Genomic DNA, 27,949 nt, shown 5'->3' with positions numbered 1-27,949 from the left:
TCGGTATCCCTTGACATCCCTTGGTATCATTGACATTGAACGCGGAAGAATGCAGATAAAGGAAACTGTGGAACACGGCGGGAAAGATGTTGGTGGTATATGCATGTTGTGCGTGAGCAAATCGGTTCGTCTAGATCGATGGCGATTGATGATGATGATGGTGGTGGTGGTGGTGGTGGTCGTGGTGAGATAATGATGATGATGATTATGGCAGTGCGCGCCGTATATTACCGCGATCCTGGGGTTTTCCTTTCGAACTCCCGGTAGTTGTCTTGTTTCGTCATCCCCTCGCCCCCTTTTCTCATCGTCGTAAGTATTTTCAGAGTGATGAAGCCTTATTAGCATTACTCCAACGCCTCACCCAGCCTCCGGATCTCCTCGTCGCCCAGAGCGCCCATCCATAGGCACCGCTCCGTGACGCCCTCGACCGGCTGGAAGTTGTAGAGCATACTAGCCTCGAGCAGCCTCAGTAAGGTCTTGACGACGGCCGCGGCGGTCCGGCACCGCTCAAAGTTGACCAGCGGCGGCGTGGTCGGCGAGCTCGCAATCTCGCTCGGCTTCTGGGCGTTGAACAGCAAGTCGTGGGTGTAGATGCCCACAAAGGGGATGCAGCCCATCTCGGCGACGGAGGCCCCGCCGCCCTCCATCTCGGCGCGCATGTTGTAAAAGTTCCTCGTCGGCGACATGAGCGTCTCCAGTTCGTGCAGCGTGCGCCGGTCGCTCGCGGGGACCATGGCCCACGTCTTGGCGAGGCGCGCGACCTCGTTGCTGGTCAGCGCGATGGTGATCTGGCTCATGGTGGCAAAGTTGCGGTACCGGCGGCAGTGGGCCGCGATGTGGATGAGCTTGGTGATGCAGCGCGCGCGCTCCTCGACGTCCTGCGTCAGCACAATCTCCGAGATGGCCCACTTGACCATGAGGTTGAAACGCGCAATCACCACCTCGACGCCGCGGGCGTCCGTATCGCGCAGGAAGGACACCCAGCTGCGCACGTGTACGCCGTTCTGCTCGGCGTTCTTCCACCGCATGTCGATCAGCTCCTTCCAGTCGATCTCGTTGAGCGCGTCCTTCTCGACGAGGGTGAACTGCTGCGCCAGGACGTCGCTGTCGAAGGCGAGTATGAAGGGCAGATGGACCGTGTACTTGTTATGGGCTGGCCCCCTACGGGGTTCTGCCACAGGGTCTGGCATGTCGAGCGTCGGGGCGTCGCGGAGCGCCTCTCTGGTGCCCGTCGGATCTCTGGGCGAGAACGGAGATTGCAGGTCCGGCGGGGCGGTGGCGGTCGGCGTAGCGTCAGGTGTGGGCGGCAGTGGCTTCTCCCAGACCTGATGGTTATGGAGCGTCGGGGTATGGGAAGCTTCCGGGGACGAACGGGAAGCTTGCGTCCGCGTGGGAGGCGGAGAGGGCGGCGGCCTAGCGCTAGGAGGGCCCTCGGCGAGAGGATGAGCTGGCAGCGTGGACATGGCAACCCCCATGGCGTTCGGTGAGACTCCGCCATCTCCGGCATCTTGAAGAATAAGTGACTCTCCGGACAGCTCCGACGAGATGACGCTTTCGCTATCACTATCAACGTCGAGGAACGAATGCTCGACACTGCAGCGCTTCGGCTCGGCGGTGGGCGCGGTATCGCCCTCTTGGACGAGGAGGTCCAAGCTGTCCGTCTTCTTGATGAACTCATAGGAAGGATGCTGAGAGTCGTGAGGGCTGCGGTCTTCCGGCGTCGCCGGGTCATCTTCCGGGCCCTGAAGGACGGATCGGTCTGTCCACTCCCGAGTTGCCGTCCGCCCGCTGCGGCCGTCGTCGGTAAGGTCACGATCCAGCAACGGAATGGACGAATACGACGCCCGAGAGTCGTCCGACAGGAACGACTGCATACCATGGCGCCCCTCGGCGTTGGCAGCACTCAAGAGGCCGCTCTGGTGAGTCATAGTGGGTGATGAGGCGGACGAGGATGGCGGGTGCTCTTTGCCTGCAACCCGGATCTCTCCATGTTCTGGCCTCTCTTCGTGGGTTGCGTTATCCTCCTCGGCATCAGCAACGTTCGACTCGGGCGCGACATCGATCTCTGCCGGCGGCGGCGTCAGGTCCATCGAGAGCTTGAGCCCGGGCTTCTTGGCCGGGAACTTGCCCTCCAGCTTCAACAGCGCAGACTCGACCCCGCCGTCATCGTCCAAGTCGTCGGGGATCATGGCGAGCTTCTGCGCTTCCGCCTCGAACGATGGCCGCATGATCGGTTTGGACGAGTGGGTGCTGAACAAGGAAAACTTTTGCTGTTTCGGATTCCTCTCGGCGAGGGCGCCGAGCGAGAAGGTCCCGGCATGGCCGGGGGAGCAATCACTGGCAACCACATCAACATAACCACTCGAATCCGCAACCGCGCTGCGAAGGTAGGAGCTGCGGATTGACTCGCTGTAAGTTGTCAGGGAGCCGACGGACCGCGATCTTCTGAGAGCAGCGGATTGTTCCAGCTCGCCGACGTGAGCGACGGCGCGGAGGTCACCGCCGGGCCTCCTCCTAAGGACCCGAAGGGGCTCGGGAGCCATGGCTGGAGTGGAGTCGTCGATCGACTGGCCCGACACGGTGGTGGCATCGAAGCTGCGAACGGTCGGGCGGTGGAAACTAGCGCTGGTGAAAGATGCACGGTGGCCCTGTCTCTCCGAGCGATATGGGGTGAAGGACAGATGCGATGGCACCCTCACATCTTCCTTCCCACAATCGACGGATCGTGGACTGAGCGCCTCGTCCCAGCCATCGAACGAAGGGCGGCTCTGGTCTTGGGAGGGACGTGGATGGCCTCCCAAGGTATCCATATCCGGGACGAAGGGAGGCAGCTCGCTGGCCGACAGTGATTGATGGTGCATATCCTGGCCAAGGACGCACGAGGAGTTTCCGGGCGTTCCCGGTGGGCGGCCCGGCGGCGTGTTTGGGGGTGTCGGATCTGCCAAGTTCGGGTGGAAAGGTTCGGAGAACGCCTCCGCGGACGGGGTGGCTGCTGGTAAGGCCCCGGTCATGGCAGGGTAGTTGCTAGGTAGCGAGGTGTCGTCGACGATGACGATGGACTTGCTGCCAGCGGTGATGCCCATGTCGCTCGTGGGCCGGGTGAGCACAAAGTCGCTGGAGAGGGGCATGGGGGAGCTGTGCGGACCGGGGCCCGAAGAATCCTCCGTACCGTTCTGCGGTTGCGCTTCGGCGGGAGGAGGGGCGGGCTGCTCCGACTGTTCCGACCGAGCCTGTGAATCTTCTCGGACCGCCTTCCTGAAGTCCTCGGCAACCTCGGCGCCGAGCAGGTCGATCCGCACGGGCGGACGGCCGCGGTTCTGGCGGCCGGACGCCTGCGGTACAATCGGGGTGCCGGGAAGCCTGTTCGTGGTGGCACCCCTGGGCCCGATCGGAGAAATGTTGATGAAGGTGCCCTGAGCTGGCGATAGATGCTGGCCCTTTGTGCTCAAAGCCCGCCGCACGCTGCCCAGAAGCTTCTTCATCCCCTGTCCCGACATGGCCGCTGGACCCGCGCCGTCCTTAGGCATTTCGGCCGCGTTCAGTTGAAATATCGTGGTCTGCCTGCCATCGGGGCCTTGTGGATGGACTTCGACGAGGGACTTGGAGGGGGGCAGTAACTCGCCACGCACCAAGCTGCCGGCATAGGGGAGTGCCAAGAGGAACTCGGCATTCTTGTAGAGCCCTCTCTCCATTGTGGTCGGATCTTCCCGCAATGAGTCGCTAAGGCTGGCGTTCCGCTTGTGGGATTGCTGCTCCCGCGCGCGCTTGCCGACGAGGGCGCGCGGGGTGGTAGCAACGGGATCGGCATTGTGTAAGGGGCCGGGCCTGACCGGATGTGCGGTCGGGCAGGCAGCGCCCGGGCGCACGGCTCGGGCGCTCTTGGTCGGAAAGGAGCACGAGACCGCGTCCACGCTGGTGACGCTGGCTGGGGAGATGGCACCGTTCCTCTCCATGTCCTCACTATCGGCCGCGTTTTCCGGTGTGGCCGGGCGGTCTCCGGCGACGACGGCGTCGATATTCCCGGCGATTGCCACGCCGCCATAGGCACTCGCGTGACTGCGTGGGCTGACGGGGAACATCAAATCGTCCATCTGGGGAGGCTGTGTGTTGTTCTCCAACCAGACTGTTGAGTTCAACTGCTGCGAATCGCGGACGCCTGCCGTTCCGCCGGGCGAAACCCGAACGTCGGGCCCCAACGAGATGTCAAACTCTGGACCGTCCCAGAACTGCGCGCAGACTCTCCGCCAGCACTTCTTGAGCTCGGCCAGAATCTTGAGCGGTACCTTGGGCGTCTGTGGATCTCGCAGGACGTCACCGACGAGTTCGTTCAATAGGGTGCAGAAGGAGGCGCGGAGGTTGTAGTCGACGAGGAAGTCGTCGATGAAGTAGTTGAGGATCCAATGGCGCAGGGCGACAAAGGTGCGAACCCTCACCACCTGGCCGACCTCGTCGACCCTGCTCAACGCCCAGCGAAGTCGTGCAAAGAGCATGCGGAGAAGGTCGGACGGTTCGAGAAAGGAGCGGTACGTGAGAAAGAAGTCGGATAGCAGTTCGTAGTCGACAAATCTGGGGGAGGTGATCTCAGCGACAAGGCGGGGAGGGGTGGCTGCCGTCACGGAGCCGGAAGCCGAGTACCGGACGATGGTGCGGTCATCGCAGGTGGGTTTGAAGGTCAGGGTGTCGAACATGGAGGGCTCGATAACTAGGCGGGGCGACATATAGCTGGCTCGCAGCTGAGTGGGGGGAGTGCGAGCGGAGGAGCCGTGGCTGGGAGGGTAGGAGGGACCGGGGAAAGGGGTGGGCATCCCCGACGTGCGAAAGAAGCTCGGCTTCGCGGAGTTGCTCGACGTCCCGTCGAGGGGGGTGAGACGGAGAAAGGATGTGCTGCTTGAGCGGGCCTCCTCGGTCGGGGCGTACGAGGAGCCTCGAATATACGACGTCCCGTGTATGCTGAATCTGGGCGTGCCTATCCTCCACGAGGGAATAGCCACCTCCAGTACCGGGGGTCGGCTCAAGTCCATCGTCTCATCGACGGTCCTCGGCCTCTCTTCGTCGCCCGGCTGTGTGATGACGACCTTGAACCCCCCCGACTCGGATTCTCGTGCGACGCTCGTGTCTGGGATTGTGGAATCGGACATGGCACGGCGGTGCCTTTGACGGATCCTGACCTGCTTCTCGCCGGGGTTTCCAGATGTGATGCTCGGGGATGATGATGGGGGATGGGATGGAGTCCAATCGCGGAGGGGCAAGGGGGAGGGGGCGTCAAGGTCCAGGCGTTGTTCCGGAGCTATGGCCTCCAGTCCGGCGGTGCTGGGCGGCGTCATTGGGAAGACAAAAGGTGGCTGAGGGTACCGCTGGTGCGCGGGGCGCACAGTCGGCCTGGAGAGAGGCGTCAGCGCCGCTTCGGCAGAGAAACCAGATGTGCGGTGGGGAGGGGGAGGCGGCTTGCAGCTGCCGCAAGCACATGCTTGCCCTACCTCAGGTATATGCGGCCATTATTTCCAACGTTCGCGACGGCAAACTGCCTGCCTTCGCGGCCGGCCGAGCCACCGTCCGGTGTGATATCCCACTTGTCCTCATCCTGGCTCCCCTTCCTCGCGCGCCGCGCGCCAAGGGTCTCCTCGTGCGACGCGCGCTCGGTCAGAGGCAAGAGTGGCTTCGCTTGCGAGCCAGTCGATGCCCACGGGTTCGTCGTCTTTGCCCGCCCGGGGCCTGCTGTACTGTGGCCCCCAGCAGTCTTTGCTCGCTTGAGGCCGTTGCCAGGTCTCGGTGGTCGTTGGACTAGGACCCGCTCTGGTGGTTGTGGTGGTTGTGGTGGTGGTGGTGGTGGTGCTAGACCCCAAAAAGAAACTCCCTCTGTTGGCGATGACGGCATCGGCTCGAGCGGCTGCGGTGCCGGCCGAGTCGCGCCGGTCGATGACACAAATAGCTCAGGGCCCATCGCGCGAATTCCGACCTGTGTCGCACGTCCCAGGGAGCTGACTACTCTCACGCGTTCCTCCTGCTCCTGCTACACCTGCTGCCGTGGGCGAAGCGGTCTGGGAATCGGAAACATGAGCGTCAACACCGGCGCATTGGTGCCATTGTCTCTCGTTTCAAGCTGTATCCAGTGGCAAAAAGTACTTCCGTTAAATTTTTCTTTTCTTTTCTTTTCTTTTTTTTGGTGGTGTGTGTGTGTGTGTGTGTGTGAGCGAGACAAGAGAGCGCTGGAGCGTGCAGCGGTCTGTCGTCTTCCGAATCGCGTTTACCCAGACCGGCACGGGAAAGCAGAGAGGGGAGACGGCCGGGAAGACGAGGGCAAAAGGAGCGGAAGTGGTCGGGATGAGTAGTGTAGTCGCACATACAACGGTTTGGCGCGAACACGCCAGAAGCAGATTAAAAAAAGGAAGGAAAAGGGAGAGCAGGGATATGGTGTTGTTGGTGGTTCGCCGGTAAATCAGAGCGAACCGAGACACCGGGTTTGCTAGTGCAGAGTTGCAGAGTCGAATCTGAGAAGGGAGCGGTCGAGTGCAGCTCTCGAGACGGGAGAGCGACCATTTGATCGGCGGGTGGGGAAGCTGGCAAGCAGAGGGGCTCTCTTGCTGCTTGCTCCCTCTGCTCCCACCCCACTTAGCGCACGGAATAGGTGACTGACTACCCCTGCCAATACAGTTGCGGGGATTTGGAGAGTGAGGTACTGTATGTAATCCGTACATACATACACTAGTGTACACTGTCCTCCACAATGGAATTACACCAAGGGGCCGCGAGCCAGGCACCGCAGAATCCACTCATGCCAGATCGCAGGTGAGCGAGATCAGACGAACCGAGTCCTTGTGTACCCTCGAAGTCCTTGGCTAGCGAGCAAGCGAACAAAATGTCTTGCATCAGGACTCGCATAGTGTAATCCTTACTAAAACTACACTACAGCACAGCCGGCCAAAGGATCAGATCAGGTGACAGCGATCAAAGATCTTGACTCGTGGCTACTTACCTGGTAATACTCCGTAGTGTTATAGTGCTATAAGGTGAGTATGTACACTACGGTGTCGGCTTCGTTACTCGGAATTACACGAAGAATACGGTACGTGCAGTTTGAGCAAACTCGAAGAAGTGTAATTACCCTGGGTGCCTGGTAATGTATACGCAATACTACAGTTTTGCAGTGGGGGACCACGTCAGGTCTGTCCACATTCGCACGCCCAAATGGGGCTTGATGTCTTCACGATGCGCGCCTGTGTACGGAATACTTGATCTAATGCACAGGCATAGTTGCCACTGCCAAGCGTACAAATGATGCCCACAAGCATCTGATCAGTGTAATGTATACCTTATCTCGTTACTATTAGTACAACCGTACTGATTCCCTATACTACTACCGGTAAGTCCGTATGACCCGTCGACCTCGTCAATCTCATTCCACGCGCTCGGGTCTCGTCAGTCCGAAACCAGCGACTGCCGTAATTAGAGTCCTGCGGCACTAGTAGTAACTATTCTTCAGCGGCCTGGGCCCCGAGTGGGTCTTTTACTGCGCGGTGGAGCCCTGCTCCTGGTTAGTGGCTTTCCCGGAACAACTTCCGGTCTCGCTTGGCTTCTCTCTTCATTTCCCAGTTGACCGGGCCAGAAGAAATCGAGGAGAGATCGGGCAACAGAAGAAAGGAGTGCCAAGCAGGCAGACAGTGCCACTTCACCTGTAAAGTACTGGAGTACGATGTATGGATCAACTGGTACGGATTGCATACGAAGTACCTACACTACTGGTAGTGTAGTGTCGTCGTTGTTATGGAGGTGGCATTCTTGGACAGCGTCGCTAGAGAGGTACGAGGTTACCTTCGCCATGAGCCGCCTACTCAACGTCGATGCCGACATCTGGAGCCGACGGTGGCATCCCATGGCGGTGCTTGGAAGGCCTGGTCCTTTTCCCAGGTCCCTTTCCAGGTCCCTCCGTGCTGGAACCTGGCTTTAACGTTAGTGCGGTGGAGACAACCAACATTTCGGGCCTCGAGACCCGACCACCTGGGGCGCCCCCCACGCCACCCGTTCCTCTGGTGCTAATTTCTGATCAGCGCGTTGGTGTAAGCAGTACATAGTGTATATACGTGTACGTACAGGGTAAGTACGTGTAGAGTATGTACAGAGTACATACATTGTATTATGAAGCATGGCGTGAGGGGTATGTACGGAATGTGTACTGTGTAGCGTCCTTTCGCCTAAACTCCACTCCGTACGTTGCCTGACAATGGCAGAGCAAGGCTGATATGTGTGCATTGCAAGTCTAGACATACGCCAATGTAGCTAGCGTAGGATGAACGCACGACATGTTACATGCATGTATCCCTTTTCCGGCTCCTTGCGAGGCGTTGCTTTCCATTTTCAAGCAAGCAAGTCACATATGCACGTAATCCATACCTACACTACATACGGTAGGTATGTATGTACATTCTATACATCCAACACCAGGTCGCTAACAAGCGGGATGTTTTCCGACCTACAAAGTAACTTCCGCGCCCCCTTTCTCCCATTCTAATGTCTACGTACTGTACCATAAGTATGTACATATTTATGATACATACCTGCCGCGTTCGCATGGGTTTGCGGCCAGCAACAGAGCCTGACCTGGACAGAACCATCAAACTGCCGACTCTCCAGCACAAAATCCACCGAATGGCGATCGACGAGTCGGCTTGGCAGATTGCCGCCTAAACTTCGTTACTTTTCCCGCCGAGCTTTCAAAACATGAATTGGAACTTACGATGATTTCCCTTTCTCGGTTGGTGGCGTCTCCGAAAGAGAAGGAGTGAGAAAGAGCGTGTGATGCCCCAGGCCATCAAGGTTCCCCGGTCCTTCTTGCGTTGGCAATGCCCCCCCTTTCTTCCCTTTTCTTCGTGGGTGCGGCACCCTTCAACCACCGCAAAATGCACAAAAGCGTCCAAAACACCGCAACTCAAATGAACCACGAGCGTTACACTAGACGTCGTGCACCAGGGGCACCCCACCCTGGTTCCTGTGCGCCCAATGCAACCCAACTGCGCAACCTGAGACCCGGATCTTCCTCCTTCCCTCCCCTTCAACCCCTTAACCCAATAACTAATTACACAGTAAGCTGTTCTTTTTGCTCGTAGTGTAAAAAAGAGCAACCGAGCATTCCAGGAACAAGGAAGAGGTCGCAACCTGGTACCTCGATTTCGTCATAACGACCCTCTTGCAATTTCAGGAACCGGATTGCAGCGCCACTCCCGCTTTCGGGTTCGTGTCGAGGGTATGGAGTACACTGTGTACTTGTATGTACTCGTAAGGTCGCCTTGTCGATCCTTTCACCCCCATTTCCACGTGTTGTGGTGATCGACGGTTTACACTAGTACAGTGGGAATTAGATGTATTGTAGTGTACTGTGTAGTGTAGATGTCGTGTGCATTACACTAATCCGTAGTGTAGTTACTCCGTACATAGTGTACATCGCATACAGGCGCACTAGTATCCATACGGCAGTTCACCAGGTGTCTCGCCTCAAAGTCCACGAGGCGTGATGGCCCAGCTCGGTGGATGATCTGCAGCTAGCGTCGGACTTCGGCTCATATTCCGTATTTCCGTTCTGCAAATCAGCATGCATCATCAACAAAAAACCACTGTAGTTTAGACTGGTTGGAGAGCGATGCTTTCAAATCTCTAGGCCGATTAGTGTAGGTCAGTCGCTAGACGGCAGCCGGACAGCGATCGGCATAGACATGACGCTTACCAAGCAGTGACGCAGCGAGCACGTGATGATTCGGTCCTGCGGGCATGTGCAGAAGCGAGGCTTGGTCCGAGTCGTCAATAAACAAACTGAACGTGGATGACCCCAAGATGCTCGCTTCCAGCGTGCTGCTTAATCAAAGGTTGGAGGAAGTGAAGACAGAAAAAGGAACGGAAAGACGAAATAGGAAAAAAAATAAAAAATAAAAGAAGCTTACTGGCAGTCATGGAGTAGTGGAGCTTGTATACGGGTTACGTGATCCTCCATCCTCCACTCGTCGCATGAGTATGAAAACCAAACTTGGATATTACTGCTGTTTTCTTCTGTTCCTGGTTTCCTTTTCTATTCTTTTCTTAGAGGTAGGTAGGAGGGAGCTTAACTTTTGATCTGCCTCGGCATCTGCTTTCCGAAGCCCGGAAAGCAGGCAAAAACCGATCTTTTTTTTTTTTTTTTTTTTTGGAAAAGAGTATGAGCAAAATATGAATATATACCACTGTATACGGTCAAGAACGTTGGAGCATAAACACCAGACGTCGGCAATGACACATCATTGTAGCGCAAAGAAGAACCCAGGTGGGAGGAACAACCAGCAATATAGAGTCATGCCTATTCGACGACCCAACCTCCCATAAATAAACCCCTTCTTAACTAAACCCGCTTCTATCTCCAAAAAAAAGAAAAAAATGAGCTCTACTCCCTCCCCGTATAAGGACTGTACCTCGCAATCTGCGTGGCGATCTGCTCGGCAAACCACTCGGCGGGCTCGGCGCTCAGGCGGGCCGTTTCGGCCGTGGTCAGGATGGTCTTGATGCCGACGCCGACGCGGTCCGAGTTGGAGTACTCGCGGAGGCGGTTCAGCACCAGGTTGACGTCTCCCGGCCCTTCGAAGGCGCCCGACTCGGCCAGCACGGCCGACAGCTCGCGCGTGTCCTGGACGGCGGGCACGCGGATCTGGCGGTCGAACGCGGTAGTGATGTCGAGCTGCTCCATGACGGACAGCTGTGAGGTGGTGGCGAGGATGAGGAGGCGGTGGCCCTTTGGGCGGGGGCGTTTGGAGGAGGGTGACGAGAGCTTGGAGGATGCTGTTGGAGAGGCGCGGGCCGACCGGGTTCCACTCGATGAGCCGCTCGATGTTGTCTGGATTTCTCGGTTAGCCAGGTTGACATCGGCCAGGCATAAAACAACAAAAAGAAAGAGGAAAAAAAAAAAAAACAAAAACCAAGAAACGTACCGACGATCAGCATGCTCAGAGGAGACTTGTAGGCGTCGGTAAAGATCTTGTGGAGATGGTCCTTCTTGGCCACCTCGTCCCGGAAGCCGACCATGGATGCCGGAGTGATGATCTTGATGAAGGGGTAGTCCGACTTCATGGCAATGTGGGCGGCCAGCGCCGTCTTGCCGCTGGCCGGGGGGCCGTGTAGCAGCACCGAGGTGTGCCGTAGCCTCTCCTGCTGGCGCACGTTCTCGACGTAGAGCATGCCGTCGTTGAGGATGGCGGGGATGCTCTGGGAGAAGTGGATGATGCCGTACGGGAGCGCGTCCTCGAGCTCGGCGCCGTCGGCGCCGAAGGCGGGCTTGACCTCCTCGAGGGCGTTGAGGAAGTCTTGGCGGACGACCTTCATGTTGGCGACGTCCTCGCTGACGGTGGCCATGGTGCCGACCTTGATGTTGCGCGCAAAGGCGAAGGAGGTGGCCGACTTGACGAGGCCGCTCAGCTCGGCGCCCGAGAAGTTCTTGGTCAGGGCGGCCAGCTCGGCGAGGTCGACGTCGTCGCCCATCACGTTGTTCTCCTTCATCTTGGCCGTGTGGATCTTGAGGATCTGGGAGCGCCCAAACTCGTCGGGCAGCGAAATTTCGATCTGGACCTCGAGGCGGCCCGGGCGCAGCAGGGCGTCGTCGATCATGTCCTTGCGGTTGGTCATGCCGATGAGGAGGATGTTGTTGAGCTGGTCGACGCCGTCGAGCTTGGACAGCAGCTGGTTGACGACGCTGTCGCCGACGCCGGTGCCGCCGCCGGCACCCGAGCCTCGCTGCTTGCAGACGGCATCAAGCTCGTCGAAGATGATGATGTGGAGCCCGGACTCGTCGCCCTTCTCCTTGTACTCCTTCTCGGCATCGGCAAAGAGCTTGCGGATGTTCTCCTCGCTCTGGCCGACGTACTTGTTGAGCACCTCGGGGCCGTTGATGATCTTGGGCTCCCTGGCGTTGAGCATCTTGCCGATCTGGCGGGCGATGAGCGTCTTGCCCGTGCCGGGGGGCCCGTACAGCAGCATGCCCTTGACGTGCATGATGCCGAGCTTGTCGATGAGCCCCGGCGGGAAGATGCGCGAGGCAAAAGCGCGGCGGAAGATGGTGGAGAACTCGGTGTCGAGGCCGCCGATGCCCATGTCCTCGAACTTGAAGTCGGGGCTGATGATGGCGTTGGCGGCCGGCCGCTTGTTGGAGCCCTTGAGTTTGATGGGCGACCTGGCGTCCTTGTAGAAGCCGATGCTGGTATGGCTGGTGAGGATACCCCGGGCCTGCGGGTCGCTGCGCGTGGGAGGCTCGTCGGTTGGCCTCTGCTGCATGGTGAGATCGATCAGGGTCACCGTCTTGACCACGATGGCCAAGGGGACATTCTGGACGTCGAGGAGCAGCCTCTGGCCGGGCGCGAAGATCTGGTTCTGGAAGTTCCTGACGAACATGGCGGCCAGCTCGTCCTGGTCGTAGGGGGCGTCCACAATCTTCCTCGCCGACGCGAAGCCGATCTCGACGTCGAGGGAGCCGATGTACACCTGCCCGCCCTGGCTGAAGGGATCGTACAGCTCGCCGACCACCTCGTCCATCATACCGACTCCGCACCACGTCCGCTGGGGATCCGACAGGCTGATGCAGCCGTCGGGAAAGCCGGGTGTCGGGCGCGCCGTGACCACATAGTCGCCGCGGAGCTGGTTACCGGTCAGGCGTACGTAGAGGTCGGTGCCGTCGCGGTTGGGAGGGAAGTCATTGGGTGACACAGCGCAGCTGGCCAGGTCAGCGACGGTTCACGGCTCACGGCACACGGCAAACCGATACGGGTGGGAGACGTGACGGCTTACATGTTTCCAAAGATGTACTGTGCCTGCAACGTCTTGTCTTCGACCTTTGCCAGCCTCAACCGCACCTGTCGGCCTCGGCTCTGAGCATATCCCCCGCCGTAGCCACCACCCCCGCCAGGGGGGTTTTGCGGTCGTGCGGGCGCAGGTGAGCGTCCACCGTAAGGATCGTAGCCGTTTGGAACGGGCGCATATCCTGCAGTATCTCCTGGAGGTCGCTGTATCTGGCGTCCAGGAAGACCTGGAGCTCCTCCGCGGGGAGCGGGTTTGCTGAAGAGGTTGTTGCGCAGATCCATGGATAACGGTTTGTCGGGGAGTTGTTGGAACGAACAAAAGAACAGAGGATATCAGGAGAGGAGGGGGTCGTGGTCGGGCCAGACGCGTGGCAGCTTAGAATCACTCGAAGCAATTAGGCGGTTGCTGGGAGGGTGGGGCGTCCTGGTCGAGATCAAAAGATCGAGATGAAGCGGTTTCGTGGGAGGCGCGGCCTTGGGGAGGGCGGGGTTCCGGCTGTAATGAGCCAGCAATTTCCAGGCCCTGATCAGTTTGTGCCGCTGGTGTGAAGAGTGAAGCCGCCTACGAAGTAGGAGGTCGATAAAAAAGAGATATGTTTCTGGAACGAATGGCTTGGTCGCAGCTCTCGGGTGTTGGGACAGACGACGTTTCACTTCGCCACGACCGGGGGTGTTGGGCCGCGAACAGAAATATGTCGCTGCTTGATATGCTCCGGTAGGAGCGGAACCAGATTTTAGTGTATTGTGTAAGGAATTGCAGCTTGCCCCTTGCCATCCCATCACTGACTTGGGGCGGGAATGTGGGGTACTGAGCCCCGCTAGGCGACCTGCTGCTGGTAGCTACCTGCTAGAGGCAGCTGATTGACCATCAAGGTGCATCCACTAATAATACACAGGAAATCTGTCGCTGCATCCTCCGTTCCAGATATCAAGCCCATCAGTTACCCAAACACCGCAACTCATTCATCATGCCTTTGTAAGCATCGCCTTTTTCTTTATTTCTTTTCTTTTCTTTTTTTTGCCTTTTCTTTCCCCCCGTTTTACTTTTAGGTTCCAAATCTGACATGATGCCAGACACCTCCTTGGCAAAAAGTCATGGAACGTCTACAGCCCCGCGAACATCGCCCGCGTGCGGCGCGACGAAGCCGAAGCGCAGGCCCGAGAGGAAGCCCAAGAGCGGCGAATGCAGGAGATTGATGCGGCACGCCGGCTAGCCATCCTGCGCGGCGAAATCCCGCCTCCGCTCGAGGATGCAGAGCCAGGTCCCCCGTCCCAGAGCCGAGACGGAGAGCGAGACCGACGCGGCGACGACTATAGCGCCCTCGCGTCCGGGCGCAAGCGCAAGCGCCGCGGCGAGGACGACACCGACTTCGAGATGCGCATCGCACGCGAGCGGGCCGCCGCCGGGGACCGCGCAGCCCGCGCAGCCCGCGAGCTCGCCGCCCCCGCCTCGCTAATCGACAGCAAAGGCCACCTTACACTCTTCGCGCCGCCGGAACCGTCCCCCCGCGGCGGCGGGAAGGACGACGAAGCGTCGCGCAGGGAGCGCGAGGACAAGGACCAGTACCAGATGCGCTTCGTCAACGCCGCGGGCAGGGATGGCCAGGGCCTGACGGACGGCGGGCCGTGGTATGCTTCCCGGGCGGGGGTATCCTCGGCCGCGCTGGCGCCGAGCAAGAACGTGTTCGGGCAGGAGGATCCCCGGCGGAAAGAGAGAGCGGCGGCGAGGCTGGACGCGAGCGATCCGCTTGCTATTATGAAGCAGGGGGCAAAAATGGTGAGGGAGCTGGAGAAGGAACGGAGGAGAGAAGCGGAGGAGCGAGAGCGCGAGTTAAGAGAGTTGGAGAAGGAGGAACGGAGGCGGGAAAGGAAGAGGAGGAAAAGGGAGGAGGAGGGTGAGGAGGAGGGTAAGGAGGAGAGATACGACGAGAAGACGAGGAGAAGGAGAAGGAGTAGAGAGCGAAGGCGTGACAGTCCAGACGGGGACAGCGATCCCGCCAGGCGGGAGCGGTCACATCGGCATCGCGACGATGGGCGTGGGGAACGGGATCGATATCGCAGCCGCGAACGCGAGAGAACTAGCCGAAATGAGAGAGACGGGTCTGACAGACGAAAGGACCCCCACCAAGATTACCAGGACAGAGGCCGAGATGGAAGCAGGGAGCGGCGTCGGCGGCCGGAAGAAGATGACGGGCGTGAGTGGCCGCGTCGCGGAGACGGCGACCGAGCACGCCGGTCACACAGAAAAGAAGACTTATAGCAGGGAGATAGGCAGGCACAGGAGCGAGCTCAGCTGAAACGAAAGTACAACCCCCCCCCCCCGGGTTCATCGAAAAGTCAGGTATCCCGCCTTGGTGCAGCAACCACACGCCTGAAAACGGCCGGCCAGCAAACGCCCACTCACGCCTCCTTCCAAGGCAAAGAGATGGCCACCTCTCTCATATCCTGCTCCACGAGCTTGCGCAGCCTTTCCTTCCCCCGGCACACCCTCGCCAGCTCGGCCAAGACGTCCCGCGCCAGCTCCTCGTTCCCGCCGTCGGCCCGATCGCTGTAGAGGTCCAGCCCCTCGGCCGTGAACAGGGTGGGCGCGAACCACGTCACCATCCACCGGACCGGGCGGCCCGGCTCGCCGGGGCACTCGCGCTGCCCCCACCCGAGCACCTCCCAGTGGCTGCCGCCGACGAGGGCCAGCCACCCGCGGCCGCGCCAATCCCAGGCGCCCGTCTCCCCCCCGCCACGCGACGAGGCCGTGTCGGTCCCGGAGATGCGCCGGAGCACCGCCCCCTTGTTGTTGCTGGCGCTGCCGCCACCCCCCCACCACGGGACGGTCTCGTGCTCGACCGTGTCCGAGAGCCGCTCCCTCCCGTCCCGCGGCGGGAGGGCTCCGTAGGTGATGCGCACGTTGCGGGAGCCGCGCCACATGCTGAGCGTCGAGTGGGTGACTGTCCAGGTGCGCTGCATAAAGGAGAGCGGCGGCGGGGTGAAAGGGGTTGCTCTTGATGATGGTGGTGCTGATGATGATGATGATGATGATGATGATGCCGATGTTTCTCCCGTGGCGTATTTGGAGGGGAGGCGGATGGTGATGGGTCGATGTGCTTGGGGGGTTGTCCCGGTGTCCATTGTTCGCATCGTTGTCGTTGTCGTCGCCGTCGTCATCGTCGTTGTTGGTGGTGGTGTTGGTGGTTACGGAGCTGGTGTTGCTCTGGGTTTCAGGGCAGAGCACGAAGTACACTAGTTCAACGATTAGATAACTACTTCGTAGATGAACTGACCAAACAACCGCCTAGTCCTGGCCTGACCCAAATAACCCGGCTTAAGTGAGGTAACTCGATTACGCCTGGAATGGCCTACAAGGAACAATTTTGTTTTGGTTTGTGACTGCAAAGAGGTGGAAAGGATCATCAATCAAAAGGTGGAAGACAGGCTCTTAAGAGCGCCCGCGGATATTTAAATACCCTTAAGGTCCTTGCGTTGGGGGTGATGCGCACGGAGGTCCTCCGCTGGCCTAGACTTGTAACGTTATGCCTCCGTACTTTCCTATCCTTGTTTGTTCGCTACTACCACAGTAACTACTACAGAGTAGTATGCACTTGATACTTAAGCTTGCGATTTGGGTAGAGTTTGGTGCAAGCTCAAGAAGCTAGAGGAGGTAATCGGCCGCCGGGAAATTTAGAGAAAAAGTACGAGGATTCCCTGCAGGGATCATCGATAAACCACTTTTGAAACATCGTTCGAAACTGGCTTTCCCAGTTCTGTAAACCCAATGTATGTAATCCGTACTGAAGTTACTACTAAAGAAGGGGAAGAGGTGGTGGGGCAATTTCTACACTAACAGGGACTTGAATGACGGAAAATGCTGTGATAGATGTCTGGAACAGTGCGCAGGCTGAGACAGGACACAGTGCAGAAGAGCGTAATCCTTGCGTTTCTTGCCGATTCCAACAAACTATATTCCTTCTCATCGATGGATGTTCTTCAGCATGATGTATGTAACACAGCTGCTAACTGCTGAATCAGTGCTTGAAAATCACAGTCACTCAACCCCAGACAGCAGCAGCCCCTCCGCTTTCAGAGCCCAAGGATTCTCGGGTAGTGTGACCGCACTTTGACATCAATCGATACTGTGTACGGAGTACGGAGTACAGAGCACAGATTACTCCGTACATACCCGACTGTTACACTGCCCATTGAGCTGCGGCTCACGAGAAACATACTTTTGGCAAGGCCCACAAGGCTGAGAAAGGCATCCAAATGTTGTTTTCCATCGACTGAGCTCACTTTCTGGAGCTCGAGGAATGCTTGGACATTCTTGAGGGCAGCCGGGCCTTTGGTTTCGGCGCCTCGCCACAGGTTGCAAAAGCCCTCGCCCACCGGGGACAGCAATATCACCGTAAACGGACGGCGCAAACCCGAAACACAAAGGAAATCACATTCCCGCAAAATTTGGGCGTCGTTCCTTCCACTCTCATTGATTGATTCACTCCAACTCGTGAGAGTTCAATTTTATTTTCCCGCTTATTCCCATCCACATTTTTTTCACCTTCAAATCATCAGCATCTCATCTCGATCAGCCGCATCGCATGCACGAATCACAATATGGCTCGTTCAAATCCAGATGAGATCGACCTCGCCGAGGACGACTTTGACGACACCAGCCCCAACGACTATGAAGTCGCAGAGGAGGACGCCACCATGGCCGTCACCATGGGCTTCACCAGCTTCGGCGGCGGCGATGGCGCGCGCCCGTCCAAGAAGCGCCGCTTCAATCCTCGGCTCGACGAGGCCGTCATCGCAACTGGCGAGCCCGCTCCTGCCGCGCACACGGGCCAGGCCAAGGCAGCCCCGGTAGGGCCAGCAACCAGAGACGAGATCACGTACACTGACGATGATAATGACATCTTTTCTAAGAAGGACGACGGCGACGGCGACGGCGCCGACGACCTCGATCCCGACGGGCCCCCGACGCCCCCGGGGACCGCCTCCCCAGCCTTGACAGCCGGCTCTCAACCAGCCGGCGCCTGGCACAAGCCCGGTAACCCCTCGCGCGGGTGGGGCGGTGCCGGCAGAGGTGGCGCCCATGGAGGAGGCGGGAGAGGAGGGCGCGGCGGCCGGCTGAACCCTCTCTGGTACGTCGACTACTACGACCCCAGCTTCAACGAGAACCCCTGGGAGGGCATGGAAAAGTTCAAGGGGCTAGAGCCCGTCGGGACCTGGCTTTCGCGGTCTCGGGGGAGGGAGAAGGAGGTGGGAACGGGGAAGGACGAGCAGCAGCAGCAGCAGCAGCAGCAGCAGCCGGGGGAGGGTGTGGGTGCCGGGCAGGGATTGGCCGAAGGGGCTGCTACTCCTGCTGATAGCTGAGACACAGATTGAACCGGGGAGGCTGAGCTAGTGTGGATGGCGAGAGTTGGGATCCACATTCAGGCAGGAGAGGGAGGCGGAAGGGAGGACCAAAGGACCAAAGGACCGAAGGGACCATGGGGAAAGGGGGCATCACGTGACGGCTTAGAGGCCGTCAACGCACGACAGCTCTCCGGCCTCCCGGTGGCTCTCCTGGAAACACCAGGCCACCTGACCGCCTTGACAGCTGCGGGTCGGACGAGAGGGGACGGGCACAATGCCACAAGTCGCTTGGGGTCATTGTTATGGCATTGGACGAGGGGTCTTATAGTTGCTGGTCTCGAATCAACTCGGGCAAAGCATTCACGGTCAGAGAAACGGGAGCAATGATGTACCGTTTTCTACCTCCTACGGAAAACGCAGAGACTAGACGCCCTTCACGGAGACACGTGAGATCCGCCTGAGCAACATGAAAAAGAAGGATCCGGTCCACTTCATACAAGCCACCCCCCCTTTCCCAGCCAACCTCAGCGCAGAAACAGCAGTACGGACACCCCTCGGGCGCCCGGTTACGAAAACCTAGGCCCTCCACCCCCCTTGCATCAGCCGGCCATCTTAGTGTACCCCATTCACCTGCCCGGCTCGCCGGCTGCCAACCACCCACGCTTCGAGCCTGGTCCTGTGCTCTTAGGCAAGGCACAGGCGGGGCAGCCCCAACGCCCTCAACGGGGGGGGGTCCACAACACCCTCCTCTCTCATTCATCCCCAGACAGCCAGCCAGCCGGGTCCGCTAGCGAACCCGCCGCGCCCGGCCGCCCGCCGGGGAACCCGCCCCGGGGGGTGGGTGGAGAACTAACCAGGGGGGACACATGGCGAGCCCTGTACCGGTACTTTTGACCACCCCTCTCCCGCCCAGAAAGAGAACATAAGCCCCAAATACGCAAGAAAACGGATCTCCCCCGTTTCCGTGCCGAAAATAGAAATAACCGTTAACCGTTTCCGTCCAATCATAAGTCATAAACTCGGTGTGAAACAGCCGCTCAAGATCGCGCAGATCATGCAGACCCACGAGGGATGCCCGTGGTGGTGGGCCGGCGGATCGCGCCGCCGCGGGATCTCCGCTCGTGCGTATTGTTGTATGCGTGGTGGGTGCGTCAGACAGAAGACGGGAACTAAGAAGAGGAGGGGATGGGGAAGGGAGGGAGGAGGGGGTGTGAGATTCTCAAGGAAGCGGCTGCCGCCCACACAAAACCACACGCCCTCCCCCCCCCCCCCCCACACCAACCACCAGCTGCCGTTTCGTGAAAGAAAAAAAAACGGGAATCGGTGGAGCGGGCGGGGACTGGGCTGCGGCGTGATCTGTGACGCGGCTGAGCTCAGTTGAGCTGGCAGCCTCGTGCGTGGGAGAACGTCGCCTCTCCCGCGAGGCTATTCCTCACACCCCATCCCCCCCTTCCCCCCTTTTCCTACTCCCGGACTCGCTCTCCGCCCACGCCTCCTCTACCCGCGCAACCGAACGCGGGAAAAGCTGCAGATGCGGCTCAAACATTCTTCTCCCTTTTTTATGGGAAAACTGCGGAGCTAAGAAACAACAAGAAAAAGACTCAAGAACGCCGGAAACCGGAAAATAAAAACAAACAAACAAACAACCAAACAAACGACCGGTAAGCGGGGGGCTCCACGCCGCCGCCGAGTTAGTACATGTCCGGGGACGGGTACCGCTCCCGCGCCCTTGCGTACTCCTTGGAGTGCTTTCTTGACGCCGTGGCCTTGAGAGATCTGGTGATTTTTGCAGTTCGTTAGGATTTCTTCTCCCCTTTAACCTTTTCCCTTTTTTTTTTTTTTGTTTTCTCCCAAGAAGAGCTGCCGCGCGATCCGAAGCCACCAGCCAGATCGGCCGCCGGCAGTCTCTCTAGAGGGGAGGGGGAGGGAAAAGTCTGGGTTTGTTTGCTACTTACGTGACCTTCTTCTGCGTCCACTCGAGATCGTTGCGCACCTCTCGCGCATCCTCGAGCCCCTTGGCGAACCGCGCGCGCGTCTTGGCCAGGCGCGCCTGCGCCTTTGCCTGGAGCTCGAGCAGCTCGCGATGCTTGGCGTTCAGGTGGCCGGATCTGGGTAGTTTCGCGAGCGTCAGTAAGGTGGATTTAACGTGACATTTCTCCACTGATTTTCCCTCCCTCCCTCCCTCCCTCTCTCTCTCTTTTTTGGGTTTTCCCTTTCTCTCGCAAGAGAGCAGCAAGATCTTTCCCGAGCTGCGAGTTGCGAGTTGAGAAGACAACAAGTAGTTTTACCTGCTCTGCCTCAAGATCCCCTCTCCCAATTTCCCCCCTTTTCCCAGGGTAAGAAAAAGTAAAGAACAGGGAGAGAGAGAGAGAGAGAGAAAAGGAGGGGGAAAAAGAAAGGAATGAGGGAAACACTCACGTCTGCGCCTGCTTGGCGGTACACTTGTCGAGCGCGAGCGGGTCAAATGTCGCCGCGAACCGCTCCTGCATGAACTCGTTGAGGTCGATGCCGCTAGCGGAGCCCGCGCTGCTGCTCGCGCGGTCATACTCGACCCGCCCGCCGCCGCCGCTGATGTTGCTGCCTGCCGCCGTAGACGACGACGACGTCGTCGTCACGGTGCCCACCGAGTAGCTGTTGCCGTAGCCCGACGTCGAGCTGGCCGAGGCGTCCAGGTCGTCGAGGTCCTCGGGCGGCGAGACCGCGTAGGCGCCGTCATCGCCGTACGGGTAGTACGGCTGATGGCTGCCGCCCGGGTACTGGTACTGCGGCTTGCTGGGTGGGATGGGGAGGGCGCCAGTGGCGTAATACTGCGGGGCGTAGGTGGATGACATGGTGAGGTAGGCTTGGGAAGATTGAAAGGCAGGGGCAAAACAAATATAGTATGCTTTGTTAGGAGGTGTGTATGTATGTGTATGTGTGTGTGTGTGTGTGTGTGTGTCTCGAGGCCAAGTTAGACTTGTGGCCGCAGATGAAGGGCTCAAGGACAAAGTAACTAGTTGTTCTCTGAGGATGGCGTGTATCACTAGGGAGGTTTCGTCTGGGCTAGGAGAGTGTGCCTCGTGCTCTTTTGTGTGTTTGTCCTTGGGGAGATGAAGAAAGTGGGAGAGAAAGGAGGAAGAAGGACTCGTCTCAACCTCGTCAACGAGCCCCCATTTTATACCTTTCCGAGCCCTCCTCCCTTGACCATGGCTTTGCCGCCATCACGGCTCGGAGGAGGATAAGGGCCGACGAGTCCAGTCCATTTGTCAAGGACCCTTCAACCCCTCCCGTGGGAAACAGGGGAGCAAAGTAGGATGGATGTGATGGAAGCGGAGGTGACGACGACGGCCCCCCGGCTTCATCGAGCCACACCTCTGGCCCGTCTCGCCCTTCAGAGCGGCCAAGCACTAACCAGGGGCAGGGGAGGACGGGACAATAGATGGGGTGATCTCGAGCAGTTGGCCGAGCGGGGAGTCTGGGATTGGTCCGAAGACGTGTTTCCATTGATCAGACCAGACAGAGGAGTAACAGGACGGGGTGCATGTACACTCGGCTTGACTATCATCACCGTTTGCGTTGGTGGAGCCAGCCCCATAGAATGGAAGGGAGAGAAACGGAACTGAGGATCCTGTCTCGAACGAGAAATTCCGGTTGGCTCCTTCGTTCTAGACCCAAAAGTTCACAGAAAGGCACCTTGAATATTGGGGCAAGAGCGAGGTGGAAACTAGGGACAGGAGGCTCATCAACGGCCAAGATCCAAAGGGGGGGCCGGGGCGTCCGGGGAGGCGTGAACCTAACGCCCACCGACCAGTCGAGGGATGGAAGGCAAAGATGGGGCCGATCCATGGAGAGGGGTTCTTCTCTCCGGAAACTACAGAGTAGGCCGAAACGGCGGGAAAAAGGGGGGGGGGGGGGTCCGCGGATAGGCGAACTGGGGGTTCAGAGAACAGAAGCAGCAAGCCGTGTTGACGCTAGGCAGAATTCCAATGAAGAATATCGTTGGCGTGGGATCCGGTTTCTTAGGGCTGCCTTTTCGTTGGCTCGGCAGGAGAGGCGGCGACGTCAAACAGAGGTTGCGAAGTCTGGTTAGGCAGAGATGCGTCAGGTCGGGCAATGTGTTGTCCAAAATGCTGCAGGTGGGATAATTACAGTATTTTTTTTTTTTCTGGAGGGGTCTTGACAACACAGCACACTCAGCACTCCTCTACGGATTACTCCGTACCGGTTGACATTCCTTGGCCTGTGCGTTCCCTAATAAACCACACTCGAAGCACACAGAGTAAGACTGCGGCGTTCCTAAAGGGCACGACAGATGATTCGATTGGCCAAGGCAAATGGAGATCAATGCCGGGGAGCTTTTTTTTTTTCTTTTGCTCGGAGAACAAGCGGTAGCTCCAGCAAAGCCGTGGTAGCCAGGTATACGAAGGACGTCTGGCGTTCAGACAAGCCCAGCATCCTATGTTAAGCATATCAAGTACATACATACATCCATCCACGGGCCTGGACCCACGGGCGAGGCGTGAGGCGCGAGGCGCGTTTGATACGCATGCCCCAGAGCACATGTAGAGTGACTTGCGGGCTCACTGCACCGCACGTCTTCATGGTGTCTGCTTCGGTTGGCGATTGTTAGCGGCCCACTCGGGATATGCACGTTTAGAACCCTGCGTCCTTGTTCCGCCCCCGCCCAGATAGGATGCAGAAACGGTTTCGGGACTTGGAAGCGCCAGCAGCCGTTGAGGCGCCCTGGACTTTCCGAGAGCTAGGTCCGTACATCTGCTGGCCCCGACCGACCGGTGAGCCGAAAACAGAGGCATCTTGGCCGTTTCGATAATGCGAGTCGCCCAAGGATAGTCTGTGTAGCAGCGTCAGGTCATGTACGTCAAGGAAGGGGATGACACAAAAACGTGGAGATCCACCGAAGTGGGCCAAGCACCGAAGACAATCCGGCCGAGTGAATCCCGTCCGCAACCGTCCCGGTGTTCCGGCAAGAACAATGTGACCGGTTTGCCGGGGAAGCTAGCATTGCTCGTACTTTTTGGCCACTCGTGTGTTGCTCATCCCACCGACGCTCCGTACAAGTTAGGTTGGAAGGGGATGCCTGTTGTGGAAGACGATCATGGCCAGGCAGGTGCCGATGCCCGCCCAACAGCAAGCAGTCTTTCCTCCTTTGCTTATACACCCTGTATGCATCCTACGTTATCTTAGCAGGTTGAATACTTTTGCATGGAATGGAATGACGAAGGGCAACGGGGGGGTCGAGGCGGGGAAGGGGGATGACGAGCGGACGGGCGAAGGTAAGGGGCCAGATGCCTTTGTCGATCCAGCTAGAGTCTCTCCGACTGGCTCCATCAGCCGGCGGTCATTGGGCCACTGATGGATAGAACCGGAAGCTTGGGGGCCCGCCGAGGTGGAAGCTAGCGTTTGGCCCGTCAACAAGGCCCTCTCCATGGCTGACAAGGAACTGCCGGCTCTTGGGTCCCCTCCGTTTCGTACGCCAAGGGGTGCCGAGCGTGCAGAAAGCGCCCATTGCGTCAGAGAGGTCGGCAGGAAACGAACTCGACGGGATAACTCCAGCAGGCGGGAAGAGAGGCTGTTGCCCAGAGGAGTAGGGCAGTGAAGGGCCACGCCGAACGGTCCATCTTGCCATCCTTGACGGAGAGTCCAAGCCTATGATTTCAGCCAAAGAGGATGGGATGCAAGGGCCGGGACAGCAGCGAGACAACGCATCAAAGCCGCGCCGAACTCCTGCACGCTGGTAGTATTGCAGGCTGTCCGCAAATTCCCATCTCCCGTCGATGTTGGCCGACGGGTTTCGAGAATGAACTGGCAGAGCAGAGGCGAATGATGTGTGTGGGACGGCGGAATGTAACATCAGGGCTCGAGTGGAATTAGGAGATGCAGTCAAACCAGACTTGTGCTGCCAATTGATGACTGGGCACGATCTCATAGGACGAAAACGCCACAGCCGGGGCTCGACGGTGCCTTCTGAGAGGTCGAGAGCGGGAGCCGTACATGAAGCATACAGGTGACCGCGATGCACTCCGGCGTGGCGGAAACCCTGCCTTTCCTGGTCCGGTCGGCTTGGAATTCAGAGTGCCCAAGGCCGTGTCGTTCAAGGGCGTGGCATCTGCATCTTGAACATTGCGGCGAAGAGATGTTCTTGTTGTTGTACTTGTACGGAATGTATTTAAGCCCATGCACGGGCATCCACAGGAGTCCTCGTCGAACGCGGGCTATTTTTCGGCCATTTTCTTACCGAGGTCGGCGTTTCTGTGCCGGAGACCGGTGTTGCTTGTCTGGATATGGGAGTGCGGCTAGCGTTTGACGGCATGTCGCTCTTCGGATTGAAACACATGGTTGATGCGGTGAGAGGAGCGGGTTTGTAGGACGAGAGATTGTTGCGTAATAAATTCCGAATTCGAAGGAGGCACAAATCCTGCCGAAGCCAGCCATCCCAGGTAGTGCATTTCTGGTAGTTGCGAAGGAGCTACTGTACGACGGCCTGCGTGAACGAAGGAATACTTTTTCCTCTTGCTGCTGTTGTTCACCCAACTCGCAACGGGAAAGAGCGAAAACCATGCCCCACTTTATTCTTTTCGGTCTCGGCAACCCTGTCCAATGGAATCAATGCCATGGGCCTTTTTCCAAGTCCCCATTTCCCTTTTCAGCGGTGATCCCCGGCGATTGGGAGGCAGATGCAAGACATCCATCGCTGCGTGGCAGCTGCAGAGCCAACGGACGCTCCCTTCGATTCCTATCCCGCACTATAGGTTGCTTATCCGGTATATCATGGCACAGTGCTGGTCGTCTACGCTGACGACCAAGCTGGCAATCGAAGAAGCTGGCCATCGAAGAACACTGCCCTGCCATGCTGTCCCAACGCGGTGTGGGCGGTACTTGTAATCCGTTATGTACTGAATGTTGATGAGACAGTGCACGTTTTGGTCTGCTGAGGAGGATATCGCGAAAGTGAGCAGCAAGAATGGGACGCAATTGATTTTTTTTTTTTTTTTGAGAAAGGAGATTCGAGATGAGAGTGCTTGAGATCTTTGTATACGGATGACACTTGCATCACCACGTGCACGCACACGAGCCCCAGCTTGGCAACTTCCAGTATTATCCAAACGCCGCCCGTGCGCACGATAGACATATAATCCGTACAATTTGCCGAGCCATGCCCCAGCCCTTAATTAGAGCAGCAGCCCAGATCGGTTGGCCGCTTGTTTGCAACATGACGCTTTCAACCAAAGATCTTCAGGAACCCCCAGATGCCCAGGCCGCTCAGAACGGGTATCGTCAGGTTGTCGTCCCATCCAAACACATCCAACGCCTCGCTGGTCGCCGCCACCAGCCCTGACCACACGCTCATGACACCCAGCGCGAGCCCGCCCGTGATGGTGGCCTTCGCCGGCTCCAGACCAACGGCATCCGCCAGCGCCCGCGGCAGGCTCAGGGCGCCCGTGAACATAAAGTTCTCGTCGCCGGGGAGCGGGCCCTTGGTCGGGGCCAGCCAGCCCCAGAAGAAGGCCGAGGTGCACACGCCGACGACGAAGGCGGCGAGCGAGCCGGCGAGCGACTTGCCCCTGCGGATGCGCGGCGTGTACCGGCCGTAGAGCCGGCCGAAGGTGCTGGCGGCCGTGTCGCACCAGCTCAGCAGCAGGGTGCCCATGACGCCGACGTCCTTGGGGAACCAGTAGAGCACGGCCCAGGCGCCGAGCAGGTAGAAGATGACGCCGTTGTAGCCGGCGTACTCGCTCTCGCGCATGAGCGCGCCCAGCACGCGCACGTAGAGCCGGTTGAAGGGCGCGTGGTGGTGGCGCAGCACGTCGACGGCCGCGATGGGCACCAGCGCGCCCATCAGGTAGGGACACACGTCCAGCGTCTGCGTGCCCGAGAGGTACAGCCACACGACGAAGAAGCCGATCGACACGTGCAGCGCCTTGCGCGGCACCTCGTGCTTGTGCACAAAGGCCCGCCAGCGCCGGTGGATCGGGATGAGCCCGAGCGGGCTCGGGCTGCGGCTGAAGTCGCGCCAGCTCCAGCCGTAGTAGGAAGGTGAGCTTGTTGCCGTTGCCGTAGCCGACGCCGGGGAGAGGTGGCCGTTCGCGTCGGCCGGTTGGGGCGGGTGACCGTTGCTTGCCGCCGTGGTTGCCGCCGCCGTCGCCTTGGTCCCGTTAGGGACGGTTGCGGATTTTCTCGTCGCGAGCCTGCGAAGCCTTCTGCTGTCGACCGGGCTGCGGCTCCGGCTGCGGGCCCTGGAGAGGTCCGGGCTGTCGTCTTCGTCCATGTCGGAGGGCGCAGTCTCACGGGTCGACGCTTGCCGCCTCCGCGCTGCTGACCGCGTCACCGGACCACTGTAGGAAGATGCATCGTGCCCGCTGCTGTCGACGTCGGATCGCGTCGGGCTCGGGGAGATAACTCGTGGCGTTCCGGGCACGTTTCGTGTCCCGCGTGTAGACATGTTGTAAGGAAACGGCGGTAGCGCGGGGAGCGAGATGGCGCCCGCTAAAACACGTCGGATGTCGTAAAAGTGCAGTGGCGAGCGGGCGGGCGACTTGTTATGCTTGTCTCGTCTCGAGTCCCGCGCTCCTCCTGCTAAGGGACAGCTCAGCGCTCTAAACACGGATAGGTGGTACTGAAAAAAGGCCGAACTGCTCGGGGCGAGAGGATCCAGTGTGCTGAAGATGATGCAGCGGAGTTGAAATACTCCACTGCATGGCTGGATCGACTCGCTCGAATCCCGGAGTTCCTGGGCGACGGCGGTAGCTTCGGCTGCGCCGTTGGCAGAATTTCCTTTATTGGTGTCCGGACGGGAGACAGCGCGGTCGGGTTGTCGCGCGCGGATGAGCCGGCCTCGTGGGATGGCTGTGCGAAGAAATTTCGGTTGCGGCGGGCGACCAACTGCAGCAAACTTCGGACTCGCGGCCAAGCGCCAGCCCGGGCAAGTCGCATGTGACACAATGCGCGATACGTTCGATGCGAGGGAGCCCAAAAAGAACTAGATCCCTTTCATCCAAGGAAATTTTTTTCGGGTACTCTGGATAGTTTGGAAAAAAAAAAAAAAAACAAAAAAGAGGTCCTTAGAAATGACCGCTTTGAAGGTTGAACAGACAGGACAGTTTAGGAGAGCTCGGTTTCGATTGAATAGTTTGCCAAAGATTGGATTGCGTTGGACTTCTCGAAGAACCACCACACTCCACCTACTGACGCAGATCGCAGCCACAAGAGACCACGCGACTCGATTCCCATTCGTGTATGGACTACGTGCTACTTCGTCCTTAACACCACCTTGCCAGTTGTTCTCCATCTTCTAGCCCCCCCCCCTAGGTGGTGGCTTTTGCGTGATCCGGTTCCGGACCTTCTTCTACCTCATCGCCGGATCCAATGCAACGAGTGTCAAGAGGCGCAGCAAACCAAATTGTTGTTATCGCATGGTCTCTGTTTGGTATCGCGCCCCGGGTTCGGAGCAACCTTCAGGACATATATGGCTCGCGCGTCTCCTCTACACAGTATGTCCGTACTGCGTAAGCATTCTGTAGGAGGTGGCGTTTTTTTGGCCGGGTTGTCGGGGTCGCGGGGCCAACAAACTTCCGATCCAACGCTGCATCCAATCCCGTATGTATGTACGGATTAACAACGGAGTATGACATAATTACGTCCGTACATACCTACCTTACCTTACGCGGTGTGGTACTCGTACGGATTACAGTACGTGTAATCCCAGGAACCCACAGGGCTGCCTCGGCCCAGTGAAACAGACGAACCGTGGGTCATGCAGTACCTGGTCTGCTCGAGCGCTTGATGAAGAAAAGGAATTTAAGCTTCAT

At 58.6% G+C, this 27,949-nt stretch overlaps 9 protein-coding genes across 9 annotated transcripts; 3 read left to right on the top strand and 6 right to left on the bottom strand.

Moving 5' to 3' along the window:
* Nucleotides 1-86: 86 nt before the first annotated feature.
* On the bottom strand, nt 87-6,034 carry MYCTH_2311589 (uncharacterized protein). The gene is made up of 2 exons (XM_003666636.1): nt 5,478-6,034; nt 87-5,379 (listed from the first exon to the last, which is right to left on the bottom strand). The coding sequence occupies exons 1-2, from the start codon at nt 5,939-5,941 to the stop codon at nt 345-347; spliced, it is 5,499 nt and encodes a 1,832-aa protein (XP_003666684.1). The 5' UTR covers nt 5,942-6,034; the 3' UTR covers nt 87-344.
* A 690-nt stretch (nt 6,035-6,724) lies between these two features.
* MYCTH_2113353 (uncharacterized protein) lies at nt 6,725-8,682 on the top strand (the record flags this gene model as incomplete). Its single annotated transcript, XM_003666635.1, has 13 exons — nt 6,725-6,786; nt 6,910-6,935; nt 7,008-7,063; nt 7,146-7,161; nt 7,246-7,298; nt 7,481-7,531; nt 7,591-7,706; nt 7,744-7,860; nt 7,952-8,054; nt 8,091; nt 8,140-8,152; nt 8,407-8,410; nt 8,629-8,682. 13 exons carry the CDS (start codon nt 6,725-6,727, stop codon nt 8,680-8,682), a joined length of 672 nt encoding a protein of 223 aa, XP_003666683.1.
* A 1,355-nt stretch (nt 8,683-10,037) lies between these two features.
* MYCTH_2311587 (uncharacterized protein) lies at nt 10,038-13,501 on the bottom strand. Its single transcript, XM_003666634.1, has 3 exons — nt 12,790-13,501; nt 10,944-12,715; nt 10,038-10,849 (listed from the first exon to the last, which is right to left on the bottom strand). Exons 1-3 carry the CDS (start codon nt 13,080-13,082, stop codon nt 10,260-10,262), a joined length of 2,655 nt encoding a protein of 884 aa, XP_003666682.1. The 5' UTR covers nt 13,083-13,501; the 3' UTR covers nt 10,038-10,259.
* A 59-nt stretch (nt 13,502-13,560) lies between these two features.
* MYCTH_2311586 (uncharacterized protein) lies at nt 13,561-15,130 on the top strand. The gene is made up of 2 exons (XM_003666633.1): nt 13,561-13,776; nt 13,875-15,130. Exons 1-2 carry the CDS (start codon nt 13,769-13,771, stop codon nt 15,058-15,060), a joined length of 1,194 nt encoding a protein of 397 aa, XP_003666681.1. The 5' UTR covers nt 13,561-13,768; the 3' UTR covers nt 15,061-15,130.
* On the bottom strand, nt 15,131-16,237 carry MYCTH_2311585 (uncharacterized protein). Its single transcript, XM_003666632.1, has one exon. The coding sequence runs from the start codon at nt 15,921-15,923 to the stop codon at nt 15,201-15,203; it is 723 nt and encodes a 240-aa protein (XP_003666680.1). The 5' UTR covers nt 15,924-16,237; the 3' UTR covers nt 15,131-15,200.
* Nucleotides 16,238-17,035: 798 nt separating this feature from the next.
* On the top strand, nt 17,036-18,161 carry MYCTH_2145454 (uncharacterized protein; the record flags this gene model as incomplete). The annotated part of the gene is made up of 1 exon (XM_003666631.1): nt 17,036-18,161. Exon 1 carries the CDS (start codon nt 17,400-17,402, stop codon nt 18,159-18,161), a length of 762 nt encoding a protein of 253 aa, XP_003666679.1. The 5' UTR covers nt 17,036-17,399.
* Nucleotides 18,162-19,798: 1,637 nt separating this feature from the next.
* On the bottom strand, nt 19,799-21,347 carry MYCTH_2311581 (uncharacterized protein). Its single transcript, XM_003666630.1, has 3 exons — nt 20,562-21,347; nt 20,099-20,251; nt 19,799-19,919 (listed from the first exon to the last, which is right to left on the bottom strand). The coding sequence occupies exons 1-3, from the start codon at nt 20,972-20,974 to the stop codon at nt 19,835-19,837; spliced, it is 651 nt and encodes a 216-aa protein (XP_003666678.1). The 5' UTR covers nt 20,975-21,347; the 3' UTR covers nt 19,799-19,834.
* Nucleotides 21,348-23,094: 1,747 nt separating this feature from the next.
* MYCTH_2311579 (uncharacterized protein) lies at nt 23,095-24,221 on the bottom strand. The gene has a single exon (XM_003666629.1). It carries the CDS (start codon nt 23,647-23,649, stop codon nt 23,482-23,484), a length of 168 nt encoding a protein of 55 aa, XP_003666677.1. The 5' UTR covers nt 23,650-24,221; the 3' UTR covers nt 23,095-23,481.
* Nucleotides 24,222-24,959: 738 nt separating this feature from the next.
* MYCTH_2311577 (uncharacterized protein) lies at nt 24,960-26,750 on the bottom strand. The gene has a single exon (XM_003666628.1). The coding sequence runs from the start codon at nt 26,407-26,409 to the stop codon at nt 25,363-25,365; it is 1,047 nt and encodes a 348-aa protein (XP_003666676.1). The 5' UTR covers nt 26,410-26,750; the 3' UTR covers nt 24,960-25,362.
* Nucleotides 26,751-27,949: the final 1,199 nt, after the last annotated feature.

The sequence above is a fragment of the Thermothelomyces thermophilus genome, chromosome 7 (genome assembly GCF_000226095.1).
Source record: "Thermothelomyces thermophilus ATCC 42464 chromosome 7, complete sequence".
NCBI classification, from domain to species: domain Eukaryota; kingdom Fungi; phylum Ascomycota; class Sordariomycetes; order Sordariales; family Chaetomiaceae; genus Thermothelomyces; species Thermothelomyces thermophilus.
The sequence above is the reverse complement of the archived record's forward strand: the minus strand, read 5'-3'. Positions and strand labels throughout refer to the sequence as shown.